Source organism: Drosophila serrata, unplaced genomic scaffold (assembly GCF_035046125.1).
Source record: "Drosophila serrata isolate PLE 108 unplaced genomic scaffold, ASM3504612v1 contig_249, whole genome shotgun sequence".
NCBI classification, from domain to species: domain Eukaryota; kingdom Metazoa; phylum Arthropoda; class Insecta; order Diptera; family Drosophilidae; genus Drosophila; species Drosophila serrata.
The window spans coordinates 3,647,739-3,664,332 of NW_028257147.1; the positions used below are offsets into that span (position 1 = coordinate 3,647,739).

General features: G+C 38.9%; 1 protein-coding gene across 1 annotated transcript; it reads left to right on the top strand.

Moving 5' to 3' along the window:
* The first annotated feature begins 13,837 nt into the window (after positions 1–13,837).
* LOC110181148 (uncharacterized) lies at positions 13,838–14,487 on the top strand. The gene is made up of 3 exons (XM_020948820.2): positions 13,838–14,014; positions 14,071–14,268; positions 14,327–14,487. Exons 1-3 carry the CDS (start codon positions 13,898–13,900, stop codon positions 14,345–14,347), a joined length of 336 nt encoding a protein of 111 aa, XP_020804479.2. The 5' UTR covers positions 13,838–13,897; the 3' UTR covers positions 14,348–14,487.
* Positions 14,488–16,594: the final 2,107 nt, after the last annotated feature.

Genomic DNA, 16,594 nt, shown 5'->3' on the forward strand with positions numbered 1-16,594 from the left:
ATATATAGGAGAAGGGCCTCGCTTGGCATTGGGTCACGTGCGAATCAATCGATGACGATGATGCGGATGATTCAGGGAATGATGAAGGTGATGGCCATCATTGGAATTCTCCAAAAAATTCGTGGATTGAGATGCCATCTGCCCAAAGACTTTAAGAGAGTGCCCACAAAAAGAGGAATATATTTTAGAAATAAATTACAAATGTTACAATCAATATACAGATTATTTTCTAAAGGAGTTCTAATTAAAGCATTAAAAATAGGAGCCTCAGGTATGTTTGATTTTATAATTATTCATTGTAATCGGATAGTGTGCGAATCTCATTACAAAATGCATCAGAAAATCAGTCAGAAAAGCTGTCACACCGATGTAAAAGAACCTCAGCCAGAATTGTAAATGATCTCTCTGTCATACTCTACCCATATTCCATCAATAATATTCATCATATGCTCACTGACATCCAAAACACGTAATCGAAATTAAAGCCATCATTTTCAATTTTTCACGCTGCCATTTTCTATTGTCATTTTCCGAATGGCTCGCCTACATGCCCCATTAGCAGACCCCATTGTTTGTCTGGATAATTTGCTGATTAAATAGCTCAGTCGTGGAAATCGGGGGAATATATCATCAGGATTCGATGCGGGACATAGCATACATTACCCATTCGGTGGTCGCTGCACCAGTCCTAAATTATTTACCGATGACCACAAATGAAATGTTACCATTCGATATAACCCTCCCTCGTTTCCCGCCCTTTCTGTATATGTTCTGTTGGTTTTCCAATTAATTCAGGAATTGTTTTCCCATTTGGAATCTTCTTCTATTTCCACTGTACATGGAATTATTTTACACGCACTTTTTCGTTGCTGCTCCATTTGTGTTTTGGCTTTTGTCTGATGTTGTTTCTAATTGGCCACTAATCACTTTTTGGTTGTTTACAACCACCGATAGAATTGGGTTAAGTAAATAGACCATCTGCACACCAAAATAGATAAATAAATAATTGCACTTGTAGATAAAAAATAGTGTGTGTCTGAAATTAAATTGAGTATATATTTGTTGTTTACTCTATGACTATTTATACCTTAAACATTTGGTTAAAATGACTTCTTTTTATTTTATTCCTTACCATTAGCTTCTTTGAGTATTCAGTCTGTGAATAATTTCATTCACTTTGAGGAGAATCCCAGACATTAACTTGCTAGCAGCTCCTTTCTTGTCCTTGGAATTACATTCTAGTCTGCTTCCAGGCCATTTAACTTTTGTCTCCTCCCCAATTACAAATTCATAGACACAAAAGTTGATTACTCCGCAGACAGGGGGAAATACTCATCTGATGCCGTCTCCATCTCCCCCCAATTTTCACACCTGCTCCTGCTGCCCCTTTTGTTATCCATGAATAATTCGAGGCTGGTCCGCTGACAAATTGTTTGACTCGTTAAATGTTGGCCACAGAATTCGCGACGAATTATGCAAATTGCAATGAAACGGACAGAAGCAGGATCCTGGAAGATCCTTGCAGTCCATTCTGCACTCATAACTCTCTCCACTTCCGTTGTTACCTTTCCCCAGGAAGCAGCCTTAAGGAAAAGCGAAGACAGACATTAATTCCGTTCAAATTGTATCCTTGGCTCCCTGTTATCCCTGACTTGGCCCACATAAATAATTTTTAATGATGTGAAAATGTTTTCGCAAGCACTTTTCCTATAATTAATGTTAACTTCCAACATAGGAACCGCAGGGGAGAAAGGGAAGAGCTGGAAGAAGATGAAAAGCCCCGAGGAAAGCCGCAAAGCAAATTAAAGTGGAAAAGGTAGTGAAAGGTGAGCTGCGACATGTGTTTGGAACCTTTTTCCGGAAATGAAAACAACCGCCGAGGAGTACCTCCCCCACATCTCAGGTGGAAAGCTCGTCTCTGTTATTTTATGTTGCTGCCGGTTTGTATTTTCCGATTTTCCAACACCAATTCAATCAGAGTCTCCGCTTCAATACATCCTGCGTTCCCGTAACGTCACACTTCCTATGCGTCTCTCTGAATTCTTTGACATTTTCCCATTTTCTTTGGCTGTGCAATTTTTATTTAGAAATAATTTCCGTTGCATTTTCCCCAAAGAAAGCAACTAAGTAGAGAGGTGATTGTGCGGGAAGAGGTAATAAGTTCTTGGGGAGGTGAAAACTCTTAAGAATAATGTGCTTTCATTTGTAGCCAGAACTCGGGAAAAGTCGTGAGAAGTTTCCTTTGTCCGCGAACAGAGTTTAATGCAATTGAAATGGCAATTTCCACCGAGGATGGCTATTGAAGCAGAGTGAAGGAATCGCCTTCTCTCAGACCTTGAACTTGATTAAGGCCCCTCGTATTTCTCCCTTAACATTAACAACTCTCTGAACTCGAATAATTTCTCAACCGAACCCAAAGAGGACTCCCAGCTTGAGCCTCTCCACATCCTCTGGCATTATCCTCATCTCCACATTAAATATCCCCCGAAGAGCAAAAGACCGCATTGCAGTTCGGGTCCGAGGATAGTTTTTATGGCACCTGAAAGAACGGAAAGGTAGACAACCAGGTGGAAAAGGCGGAGGTGACGGCACCTGCACATAGGTAAATTTGTCCAGCAGCGAACTAAATTCCAAACGGAAGTGACACTCTAATTGAGAGCAACGAGCCAACTGGGAGGTGTTTTCGGGGCAGAGACAGGGGATTAAAAGGGGGTTTCCAAAGGGGGAAAAGTAGAGGGGAGTGGAGGTGGATGTGTCCACTTGATGCGGGCACTGGGAGCAGCACTAAAAAAAGTAAACCCGTTAATTGCAAAAGGAAAAAATGTAGAGGAAAATGTTTGGCAGGGAAACAGGTTGGTTTGCGGATAAAGTTCACAGAACAGGGAGAAACTATAATGGAGAATGAATTATTAGGCAGAATTAAAAAGAAGAAACTGAACTAAACCTCAACTAGTTTGTGGTAAAAGAAGACAATAAAGATAAATTTAAACAGTGAATAGGAAGATTGTTTACTCATTAATTTAGTTAAAAACAAATGAAGGGTAATCCATGAACAAACTAACAAGGTAACCATAATGTTTAGCAGCATATTAGATATCCTTCCTCTACCTTTTCCGTATATCAAACATAATCCCATCAATGGATATCCATTTCCAACCAACCTGAACTGATTTACATAGCCCGAAGGCCAGGAAATGTCTTACAACTTGTTCGAAGGAGGTTCACCTTCGCAGGATTCTCGTGCGACAAATCTGTGATGGCATATTCCTTGGCCTGTCATTGGTTTCCTGGGAATTTTTCAGAGGTTCCAAAACAAGATGAAAATGCGTTGCATATTTATGAATAATTCAGCAGCAAAGCGGGGAAACTCTTCCTCCTGCGCTTCCTATTTGTTTTGCACAAATTGTCAAAATGTTGCCGGGATGACATTGGCACCACGTGTAAACCACCAAGCCCCCATTTTCCCCACCTCCCTCCACCATTGGCCATTGGAATTTATTCATGTGGATGCGGATGTGGTAAAAGGAACAAGAACAAGGAAACAGGAGCTAGGAATAGGGAAAGGAAGTAAAGCATCATCATGCAAATCACTCACTCCATCTCCTTGCTCTCACTTTTCATGATTTTCCCACCTTTAAGCTTTTCCCAGTGGTCAGCTCGCAGCTGGAAAAACTTCACCCGGCGACAGCTGAAAAAATGTCGTCCATTTCATAATTATCGTGGGAGGTGGCCAAGGTCCTTGGGGAAATTGAAAACGAGAATGAGAATGAGGAGGTCCTTTTCTGCAGCTCAGCTGTGACATTTTTATTAAATTTCCGCCACTTTCCTTCCTCTCAGCGGGAAGTGCGTTGCCTCAGAGCCTTAATTAAAGAAATATTCCAGGGAAGCTGACCCTCAGTAATATATCATGATATCCCTTAGCTCTGGGGTGTGACTAATGCGGAAAGAGGGATAGGAAATTGATTAATGAATGGGGAAAGTGACCAAAATTTTGCTCAAATATTATTAAAAGTTAAGCAAAGGACCAAGAGGTTAAGTAATAACAACGTACAATTAGAAGTCTTCAGTTGTATTGAACTCCAACTTCAGTTGCTCTGAGTTCCATATTTAATATACAACTTTCTTGAAGCCTCACATCCCAAAGTAGAATTTATGGTTTTCCGCAGGTTTTATGATTTGTCTTTCGAATGTTTATGGCTCATCTTGTGATTTCGTTGCGGCTCTCCAGTTTATATACAATTTATGACAGACTGTAAGGGAAAATCCATGTTTCAAGGCTGCCAGAATCGGCATTTTTGTAACCAAAGATTAAAAAAGAAAAATCTATATACAACGGATAAGAAAAGCCCATGGCGAAGTCATTCCGATGGTAACTTGGCCTTCATTTTTAAAGAGTTCATCAGCTGAGTGCAAACAATTTTGGATATATATTTCATCCATTGAGGAAACTCTGTGGAAAGCCAGAGAAAATCAAACAACAGAAGAGAAATTAACCAAACAGAATCACAAAACTAAGGCACAACAGAAGAAACAAGAAACAAACCACAGAGAGAGGAAAATTAATTAACAATTGAGGCTATGAAAACGCAGTGAAAATGGATGAAAAACAGATTGCAGATGTGTCTCTCTTTTCGCCTCTCTCAGTGGCAATAAACTGGGAAATTGTGGGCGTGGCAGCAAACACTGGGTCCCAATAACCATCCAACGGCAATCAAAGCGCACTTTATTGGCAACAAAAAAGTATTTCTTTTTTCGAGCAACTCGAGTGGAAGGAATTGAGGATGAAATATACAACAAAAGAAAGAAACACACAGAAATCCCTTGTTTAATTTATGATTTTTTAATAGGCAACCACTAACTCGTGGGCGGGGCTAATGGGGCGTGGCTGTGTCTAGCAGATTTCGCTGTCCGTTCTTGACGCAATTACTGAATCACGGAAACTTAATTGCTCCTGCAGCGAAGCCATGGGAAAGGTCCTTGGCGGAGGAAGGAAGGAGAAACTGCGGCTGTTTACCAGTTGATTATCGTCCTCGTTGTCCTGTTCCTGTTTGTGACGTGGATACTTCGTGGTTGTATTCTGTCGGGTCTTATCTTCGTGTGGATACTGCTGGCTGAAGATGGTTCATTGTTGGTCATGTTCTAGTTAGAGTCTCTTTATTTCAGTGTAATGTATTTCAGTTTACATTTTGGCCATAAAGATTTAAAGAGTTGTTACCTTATATTTCATTCTACTTAACAACATTTTGGGATATTTAAGTTAATGCCTGACTGATGAGTTCTACTCTTTACCCTTTTAAAATCCATCTAGTCCTTTCATTCCACCTCTCCACAGTTCCAATTTGAGTGCAAACCCACCTGACATTCCTAATATGTGGGACTCATATCGAGGCCTTCCTCTATCCCATTCCTAGTGATGTTTGCCAATTTGCCAGAAATATGCAGCTGACAAAATGTAATCCCCATGCACTTCAACCTCTTGCTAAATGATTTGCACACACTTTCAATAAGCCAGGGAGAGAGTGAGTAAGGGGAACTAGGAACTATCTGCCTATGAATTCCATATCCCATTTTCCCCCTTTTAATCCCCTGTGGTGGTTGGTAGGCATTCAAGGATTAAGGGTGCCCTGGGAGGAGTCAAAGGAGCACTCACACTCGTAACTATTTCAATATTTGCATTTTTGCAGCGAATGTTGGAATGCTGCTCGCCTCCTGGCCAGCATCAAGTTCCACACGAGAGTGAATTCGGCTATCAATAATTTATTCATACATATTTCGAGCTGCAGGATGGAAATCAGAGACAGAGGGAAGCTATGCTGCCCTCTCTTATTAATAATACCCATCGACTGGCCACGCCCACATTTTGCACAGAAGGCGCAATATCCTTCCGTTTTCGGGGTCTGCCAATTGAACCGGAAGTGCAAGTCCGGAGGCTGAGGAGGAGCATGGGGGAAAACGGAAATCGCAGAATTGCGGTTGAGCATCGATTAAAGCGCCTCAAATGCAATCGAGTGTTAATCCCAGCTCATAATGGGAGATAATTAAGAGGGGCGGCAGTCAGTCAATCAGGGAGAAATGTTCGCAGTTCGATCTGTTATCCCCCAGCATCACCTTTAAGGGCTGCCTTGGCACACAATGCAAAATGTTTAGCAAACTTTATTCGCTCCTCGAACGGCTTCCATCCCATTTCCCTTTCGCTCTCAACGATCTCAATCCTCCAAGCAGGTCAAGTGAAATGTGCTCCACAAACTTTTCTCCTTTGCCAGGACCTCCCGTTTTCCACACACACAAATTCAACACATCAAACAGGGAACACACAAAGAGCTCAGAGGCAAGGAAAGTGGAATTGCGACCCGATTTCTTGGCTTCTCCTACTTGGACACGTTCCACTGCAGATGTGTGTTTAAGGATTTATGCCACGCCCATCCTGTCTTAATTTTGTAGCCCGACCAACACTCAAATTTATGCAGAATTTACCAGCATTGCCATGAGATTTTTTGACAAATGCTGCCAATTAAATGAAGGCCGCTTGACAGGACTCGGATATCCCAGGAAACGGAGAGATGGAGAGCTCACATATCGATTCCGATTCCGATTCGGATTCGGACTGTGGCCAATGCTGGGCTGCCATGGGGATTTGACCCTAAATGCTTCTCATTTATTTTAACACCCAGCCAGAGTCGAAAGCCCAAAGCTCAAATGTAATATGAGTAAACAGGAAGAAATAAATCTATAAATAAGAAAGGAAACTAGCTTCGGGGTAGCTTTGCAGCTTAAAATTGGAGCAGGTAACCGAATACTAAATCAATCATAACTAAGCCAAAAATTTAATAATTTCAATTCGGAAAGCATGTCTGCGCTAGTTTTTATAAGGTTCACAAATCTGTATAATGTTTTTAAATCTAGAAAGTTGAATTTTTACTGATTTTTTTTAATTTTAACGATGTAACCCGTTATAGAATTAAAAATTAATTTTTATCCGGACATAGCTAGATCGATTATTATGCTGATCAAGAATATATATGGTTTATAGGGTCGGAAATGATTATTTCACTGGAAATTTCTAGGTAAACTGATAATACATTGCATTACATTACATTTTTTAAGAAATTTATTTAACTAGTAAACTTATTCCCTGTGTAGAGGAGGTGTTCCACAGGAAATTTTTTTACTTTGAGCCACCGCCTGTGGCGTAAATATCTGATTAGGCTTCTGCCCACGAAAACTCCACCTCCACCTCCTCCTCTGTTTTTTTGCTCAATTTTTCCTCTTCTAGGCAACCAAACAAAGGGCACAATGAAAATGGTGAAAATAATCTTGGGCAACATCTGGAGTGAAAGCATTGGGGGAAGAACTGGAGGCTGGCTGCTCCCTTTACGATTGGGGACAAGGTTAAGCATTCGGCAGTAAAATGGCAACTTATTGTTTGGAACTACGGAAAGGTGGAATTCTTGAGGTTTCCTTTGGGAAATTCAGTCTGGAAATGTAAGGGACTAGGGACTGCTAGCTGTTTGGAGGAATAGGAATATATATTGAAAATTCTCGAGCAATCAAACAATGACCAGAACAATTAGTTGCCTTGTTGATATCTGTGGCTTGATGGTTGGTCTGCTCTACTTTGTCCATCAGATCCACTTGACCTGCTGCTGAACGTCTGTGGCTGCTGCGGTCATCCTGCCAGTTGTCCCCGTGTCCTGACACTCTACTTCAGTTACATACTCCATAACTGTGCATGTCTGCACCAGTTATCCTTTGTCCTGGTTGGGTGCTTCTTTGTGTGGTTTTCGACTAGCTGATGGAAATAATTTCTACATCTTGTGTAAGCACTATCCACGTGTGGCCATAATATTAGAGAGAACTGCTTAATTTAGTTAAACGAAGCATCAGATGAAGTCATTTTAATAGAAATTGATGTGGGTTTTCATTTTAAATCTAAGGTTATTAAGATTTGGTTAAATGTTATTTAGATTTAATATTATTTGCTGACAGAAACACTTACGTGGATTTTTATTTAAATTGAGTGTGAGTCAGTCTCTTTAAATATGTATGCAAATTAAGAATGGAAGCTAACTTGGTGAATAATAAGTGTTTATACATTGCAGTTTCTCATAGGATATCAATCGTATAAAATATCTATCATAGGAGATCAATATAATTTATAATTTATTTAGGCTGTTAACTCTTAGCATGCCTTCAGTTGAACTACATAATTAAATTAAGTAAAGGTTCTCATGCCAATAGGGGAATTAATTGGATAACAAAGACATAACTAACACCTGATCTGTAGTATAGTATCTATATACATAATAAAATTGTCATGCTTAAGACTTACCGAAGTAGAGTATCCATTTTCGTCATTGCTTTATTACTTCCGGTGTAGAGCTATATTCCTGGTGACTTCAATTATGCAAGTCATGCCATGAGCTTCTTCCTGGTTATCCAGATGTATTGCATTGGCCAGGTGATATCGCTATCACTATCACTAATCACTATCACTAGAGATGTTAACACTGCGGAGGCCACGGACAGACTGAGTCGCGCGCGACTCTAGTGCCTCTATTTATAGTTCCCAAATCAAGAGAACAGAGAAAGTGAGAGCTACGGAGAAAGAGAGAGTTGGAGAGAAAGGGGTATCTCTTGAGATACACGTACCGTCTAGGTAGGGATAGAGGCAGCGGGAGCGAGAGAGAGGGAGAGCGGGAGAAAGGGAGCGATTGATAGGGAATGAGACAAATAAATGAGCCGGAAATGGTTCCTTCAGTGCGCTGCAAAGTTATAACTAAAATTATTATACCCTGCAACTTTATAAGTATACTCCAAAAGTTAATTTCCCTGGAATGACATTTATTACTTTTTAATGAGCAATTTTCCACAAAGAAAAATGCCCCCACGTGGCTGTCATTAACTTGGCCCCCGAAAAGAAAAAACCTGGCCCACAAACGAAGTCAGTAAAAACTGCAACACTTGCACAAAGTTTTCAAGAACTTCGCAATGAACTCGATAAAATGGCCAAATCATGGTGGAATTTCAGAACATCCTCGACAAGATTACCACAGCAGTCATAAAGGCAAATGATGGCTAAATAAAAATGGTAAACTACAGTTGCCAACTCATGCAAGCCTCTAGTCTTGCCTTGTCTTGTCTCTGCCCGGCCAGCTTTTAAATTACGCCTCCACTTGGGCCCGAGGTCAAAGGTCAGGGGTAGGGGTATATAGCAAGTGCCACATGGCCACAGACAGGGACTCCAAGTCGGATGGCTGCTGCTGCGGTCTGTCCTGCCAAGACAAACTTTAACTTCAGGAAAACTTTGGTTTCTGCCAACATGTTGTGGCTCGAAAAATGTCGTCAGCAAGAAAACTTGGCTAGAACGTTGAGTTTTGCAATCGGTTTAAATTGTTTGGTCAAGATAAGGAAAATGTGATGTTAATTTTTGAACAGCATTTGTTATTAATATACATTAAATTTTATATCAAATTTTGAAGCATTAAAAATTGGTTAGATACCTTTGTTCTTTTTAGATTTTTATTATTAGCTTGCAAAGAATTTGTGAAAATAAAACTATAAAAGTCTGTGAAGATTCATTTCAATTTGAAGACTCTTTTTACTATATATTTTTCCTAAACTTTTCGGCTTAGCAACTCCCCATATATACACGTTTTTTTATCATACTGCGAATGGTAAAATCCTTTTTCGTACATCATGCATTGATAAATATCCTTTTTTCCCTTTTCCCTCTTAGCAAAAAGCATTTCGTTTAATCCTTTGTGCATATTAAAAGCTAACGAAATTAATTCCGCGTTTATTTTTCCAGGCTTTTACTGGCAAGAAGGGATTTTCAGCTAACGCTGAGTGGCGCATAAGTGAAGTCGCTAAATAAATCAGTTTATGCAACTACAAAAATGGAGTTTGTAATGCAAATCCCCTTTTTCGCCAAGCGGGAAAGCATTTTCCAGCGGCTCTCCTCCTTTCTCGGCACTTTGAGCACTAAAGAGACCGTGGGGAGAAATTAAGACAATAGTCGATCCGCTTCGACGCTTCGAGCACTTGAAGCGCAGCATCTTAACGCAGCCGGAAAAATCTTTACCCCATTTTCCCGACCGAGACTTTGACATCTTCACTTGCATGCGAAATGAAAATCTTGCTTTTTGCTAATTGGCGGATAGACAAACTTAAGTTTCGCCAATGAGATTAGCCCGGGCTTCAAACTTTTTAAGTTGTCTTTAAGTTGAGTGGAACTTTCAGGCAAAACTATGAACTTGTTCACAAAGTTGATATTATTTTGTTTTTTACGAAGCATTCAAATATTCATAAATAAATGGGTGCGAAAAGGAGGGGGTAGAAAATTGTTCTGGAAAAAGTGGAAAAACTTTTAGTTGTGAAAATGTTTATCTGCAAACTTGTTAAACTTAAATATGCTTATTATTGTTTTTGAGAACTGTGAATTGGCAAAAATATATATATTAAATTTGTAATTCGATAGAGTTAATACAAATATGGAAATATGGTTTTTAATGTAAGGAAAATCAGAAGTAAATTTTGTTTATTTTATAAATTTAAACTATGTATTGCTCTTATGTATTTTGCTCTTTTTTTCTTCTTCTGAATATCTGCACAGATTTTTCCCATCTGTGTAAGCTTTTTCTTTTTAGAAAATCCTCTAGGATATGTCAATATTTCCCTCCCCCAAGACAGAGCGAACATCGCATCACAGAAAATCTACTTTCAGAGCCCCGAGGTCTATCGGAGGGCACAACTAATCCAATAAGTTCCTCCCGCACTATCCTAATGAGCCATTCTTTTTGGCTAACCCTCCCCCAGGAGTTGAGCCTGAGCCGGGATTCCCCTCACTAGATAGTTTTCCCTGCCGACATCGTGGAACAAAAAGTTTTCATTGCCCCGCTGCGTTGCGCCGCCTTTTTCCGGCAGAGGCAAAAGTTACATTTAATGAACCATCAGGACACACAACTTCGGGCATCCTGCAGATGGAGAGATGACAGCGAAGGGATAGGAGAGAGAAAGGGTTAAGGGGCACAGATACCCCATGGAAGTTAACTTGCAATTTTGCATGTCGCGCAATTAGGCAAAAGTTAAATTGCTTGTCATAAATGTAAAATTTGTAACACAAAAATTGACTTAAGTGAGTGCAGGAAGCCAAGGCTTGAAATAAATTTAAGCGGCTTTTGAATTTAAATTGCACTCATAAGCATCGTAACTCCTTGAGCTGTAAAAAAGAGCTGAGCCACGCCCCCAACCCCCACAAAATGTCCGCCCGCCCATAAAGATTATGAAAAGTCGTAAAAGACCAAAAATATGAATGCGATAGTAGTCATAGTCGTCGTCTGAGAGAGAAAGAGAAAATGTTTCAAAATAAAAAAATCAAAATAAAATAAAATAGCAGACTCATGCAGAAAAGTCAGCGCCGCTGCCGCCAACATTTTGTGACATTTTCCGCTGTCAGCAAGCGGGAAATTTTCGGGAGTTCCAAGAGGAGGAAACTGTGATGGGTGAAGCACTTAAATAAAAATGTTTAAAATATTTTCATCATTTTTAAAAAAAATATAAGGAAGGGTTTGCTAATAATACATCCATTAAATTACCAAAACGTTAGAATTAAAATATATATTTAGATACCAAGTCTCCTATAAATAAATTCTCTAAAACTCAAACTAAACCCATTATTTTGACCCATTTTTGACTATACTCAAATTTCTTCAAGTGTTTCTTTGTGGCAACTGCTAAGCTCTAAAGGAAGGCTTAAAATATGCCCCGCTGGCTCAACATTTTGTCATATTTTGCTGCTTAGCCGCTACAAGAAGCTGGCTTCATTATAGAACAAGCTTGAACCCCAGGCTCCAGGCTCTTTCTCTGCATAAAATATAAAATTAAAACGTGGCCGAAACCAAAAAAAAATAACAAGTGACAGGAAAAGTTAAAAAGCGTTGACAAAAGCGAAAAATAGAAACTAACTAAAACTCGGGACACAACAAATTTTGTTGACTTGTTGGTGGGTTTTGGTTTAGTGTGTTGTTCTGAGGCAAAAAGGGGAGAGGTAATGGCTCTTGGGAAGGACGTAAGTCACACCTGCGTTAGTGGGGTTAAAGTTGAAACTTAATGTGTTCAGATTCTGCAGAGACAGAGGCATTTTGCCAGCCCTCCAAAGTCATGGTTAGTTGAACTTTCCATTGTTACCAGACACAGTGGGAATGCTTACAAAATAACTACGGAATTTGTTAAAAATAAATAAAAACAAATTCATTTATTTTCTGCATAATATCTGGGTATTCCCAAGAAAATCTGATTATATATTCTCCTTTAAATCATTGTACAATGCTTATTAGAATAGGAATCTTACAAGTGTTTTACAAATACTCCGACTATTTCACTAAAATTCATTGATATCCTTCCTGACAGTTAGGATATATGTGAGTTACTGGTTATTATCCACTCAGGCACATGGCAATTTTAAATATCGGCGACCATCTGCCTTTTAGAACCAAGTACTGGACCTTGTCAGGTAAGGGCAGCTTTTTCAAAGAACATTTCATACCCTTTGACTTCTGAATAGACTGATACTTCACAAACTCCTTTTGCATATGAGAGCTTCTCAGTGGACGAAAGAAGACCCTGTCCGAGAATAATGGCACTGGCAGAGTCGACTGTGGCACTGAGAGATTCTGATCCTGAGTCTTAAACTTGCGAAACATGGCCAGGATAAGGAAAATGATGTCTTCATTGACTTCCAGACCGTCATCCGGGAAAACCTCAATTTTTGTTGCAGAAGGTAGCATTTTTGTTTATATCGAAATATGAAAAATCTGTTTCTAGTGTAATTTGAAATGAAATAAAATCTCCTTCCGAGTTATCTAGCTCCTACAACTGGTTGAGGTTATTTGCTATGATTGCTAGTATTTATTTTTAAACAAAAAGGGAAAGGCACAAGGCCTACTGTAAGGCTTTCCCATTTATTTTTTGTTAATTTTGACCGCCTTTCAAGCTGAGTTTTTGGACCGCAGGATAACCTGCTGCTATTTTTACTTCTTGCAGACAAATAAACTTACACACCGGATATGCAAGGGACACAAAAAAACCAGAGATGGCAATAAAATTCAAAAGGCAAAAGGATATAAGGGACAGGACCTCTTTTTGGTTACGGCTGGAATATCAGATGGTTTACAACCTTTTGTTTATTTATGATAGGAGAACCCACCTTACCATTTCGAACACCACTCAAATTAAAGTACCCACAAAAAAATGAGATTTTTCGAAATACAACCCTGAGTGACTGGGTCCCGGGGAAAAGCTTTCACCTGCAATTTACCCGGTTGCACTTGCCATAAAACGAAAATTTCATTAGGCCTACAGACCAGCAAATAAAAAAAAGAAAGGTTGGGGAAAATAATAGAGCAGGACTTTCACTACGATTAGGGCTTTGGTATTTCTCTTTTTTTTTTGCAGTACTTTGTATTTTGCCGTAAATTCCGAACCATTTCCATTTTCGCACAGAACGTGACTCCCCCTTTAAAATCCCCCGCCCACAGGCTGGCTTCCGTTTTTCGGTTCGTTTTTCCGGCCGGGGGAAAACTGTAAATAAATTTTATTTTTCGACTCCGCCAGGCAAAAGTGCATAGAAACAGGGTTCGGATTCCTCTGGTTAGAAGAGACCCTAAAAACGAAACTTTATCTGCATTTAGTACATAAATAATCGAGGGCCCTTGGTCCGAGGATATTTCGAAGGTGGAAAGGCTTTTAGCTGCACTCGACAGGTATCCTTGCCAATTTGTTTTGGGATTGATGGACATGTTTTTTGCCTGGCATCTCCGATTAAATTACAACTCTCAGCAGGCTTTGGATTTACAGTCCAGAAAAAATAAAGAATCTGGTTTAATCACTTGCAGCTAAGATGGAATATTATGTGGATATGAGTTTTACCGAGAATTACCTATTGTCCAAGGAGGAGTTCCACCTTGAAGGAAACATCTCGTTGGACTTTAATGGAATCCAAACCCCAAAGATTAAGGTGAGAGTTGTGTTAATATTAATGTAATTCCTTATTTTTGTGTATTTTTTTTATAGATTCCTAGTGTAGAATTAGATTTAAAGGATTTCCCTGACCTAAGTCAGCCACTGCCGGAAGTATCCATTCGCGAGCAACTTCGTCTGACCTCCTTGAACCGCGTCAAAGTCCTCAGCTGGCAGCGAGGTCAACAGAAACATTTCCTGGATATGTGGCATTCCCATTTACCCGGAAATCAAGTTGAGGAATTAAACCATGTAAGTCTAGTCGAGATTAAGTGAGTTATCCTGCTGGAAATCCATTTCCCTCCCGCAGGGAGAGACATGCGTTGATTGATGGCCATCGGAGGAGTATTTTTCTGGCTACAACTTATGACAGATAGTGTGATAATGCCATGTGTTCATTTCCTACGAATTGATATGTACAATTAACAAAGGAAAAACCACAAATAAAACATGAGAAACCCAAAATAAAAAGATAGATTTCAGTTTTCTTTCATTACAAATGGTACCACAAATGTTTTTTATTAATCTGTAAACTGAATACAAGAAATAAAGTATTTAAAAAATATATACAAATACAACATATCATTGTACATCAAATGAGCTATAATTTTCCAGCTTAGTGTTATCTTGGGTCACTCAACTAATTGTTAACAGGTGAGCACAATGTAATTATAATACCAATTTGCTCACCAAATGAAGGGAATTGCAACCTTATGCTCATGTCATACGCACAATTAAAACCAACGCACACAAATGTCAAATGATGCACTTTAAATGCAAAACTCACAATTTGCAATTTGAGGAGAAACCCGGGTGCCAGGATGTTCAACTTGTGGCAGGATGCATTGATTTATGTCCAGACAAACGAAAACAGCAAACGGAGAGTGAGTAAAACATAAATCTTCATTTGTGAATTACATTTTATATGGGACTGTGCGACATTCGGTGAAGTATAATTGCCGAGAAAATAATAGGGAAGGAACTGATGTCATAATAAATATATGTACAATTTATAGCAATATAATAATTAAAGCAAAAGTAATTAAGAATATCTGCTTGAATTATTATTTTTTAAATTTATTTTACTACAATATAGTAAAATTAATTCCCATTCTGATGAGCACTGCTGTGAGTAAACATATACATATGTTTCAATTAGTGCAGTGCATCCTTGCTCCGTACACAGAATTAAGCTGTGGTATATCCCACCTTGAAGCTTAATTAAGGGAAGTGGCCAGCTTTATTTCCAGCTTTATTTATATATCTACTATATGTATGCAAATGCTTGATTTTGTGTGCAATTTTCCTTAACAACTTCATATGCAGGACGAGAATCCTTGCTAATGGAATTCGTACAGACAGTCCAAAGTCCCTTCAACTGTGAAATTTCTTGTACTGATTTGTTTGTGTATGCAAGTAAATGGAATTTAGGACACTATGTACTTTAAAATGTGGATTATTTCCCCTCACTCTTTTGTAATTATTTAATGGAGCTGCAGTTGGGAAAATGGTTTTTGAAAATTGTGTCGAAATTTGTTTAGTTTGAAAGCCAGGTTGCTGTAGAATCCTTACATAATAGAGTAACTTCCACAAACGACTCCCGGAAAAAAATCTTAAATCTGAAGAAAAATGGGAAGTAAAATGAACAAGACCCATGGAATTTCCTCCTGGCAGTTGACTATAAAGGTAACATGCTTCATAACTTCATGTTATTTGCTTAATGAAATTCCCACCCATAACCATCTTTAACCTCGGTTGGCTTTAGTTTATTGAAATGCTGAACATTGAGGAAGCATCCGCCTTCAGAAAAACCACCCAAAACCCAGCTCGGGACCTTACGCTCTTGGAAAACCCCCTTTTGGCCCACTTAAGTCGGGCCGCCCCCTTTTGGTTACAACAATGCAAATATTATTCCTTGACACCAGCTGTAGTAGAGGCAAGCGAATCAGGCAGCTGCTGTCACTGGGATCCCCATGGAAGGATGTGGCTTCCACCTCCTCCTTCATGCCACTTGGCATTTCCATTCCGTTGCTAATAACTTGTTGCATAACCAGAAATCCCCAACGCCTGCCATAAAGCACTTAATCAAGTTAATAAAAATTGATGGCTGGCACGCAAGCAATTTGTTTTTGACTACCGAAAGTATGAGTTGGTAAATTCAGTGAATATCCCCAAGCTATGTTTTGTCATGTGATATATATGTCGTACCTTGGGTTTTTATTTTCAATTAATTGTTATATGAGAGCATATGCTTTGTTTAGTAGATTTTATTGATTATTGTAATGGAGACAGGAAGAGTAATTTGGTTGATTAGTAATGCAAAATACAGCTTTTTGCTTTAATTTTGGTTTCACTATTTATTCAAATCAGAAGATGAAATATTCATAATTGTTAATAGGCATAATATATTCATTTCTTTTGATTTTATCTTTCAACTGGGTTACATATTCATTCAATAATTAGTATTTTTTATTCATTCAATAATGATTAATTTACATCTCTTGCTCGTTGTGATTACCCTCCACGGTTTATTCCCTGTAGAATATTTATTCGTGTTTAATTTACATACAAAGTAAAT

Coding starts and splice junctions, on each gene's coding strand:
- LOC110181148 (XM_020948820.2), top strand. CDS start 13,898: ATGGAATATTATGTGGATATGAGTTTTACCGAGAATTACCTATTGTCC. Junction 14,015..14,070: donor TCCAAACCCCAAAGATTAAG/GTGAGAGTTGTG, acceptor TTTTTTTTATAG/ATTCCTAGTGTAGAATTAGA. Junction 14,269..14,326: donor AAGTTGAGGAATTAAACCAT/GTAAGTCTAGTC, acceptor TCCCTCCCGCAG/GGAGAGACATGCGTTGATTG.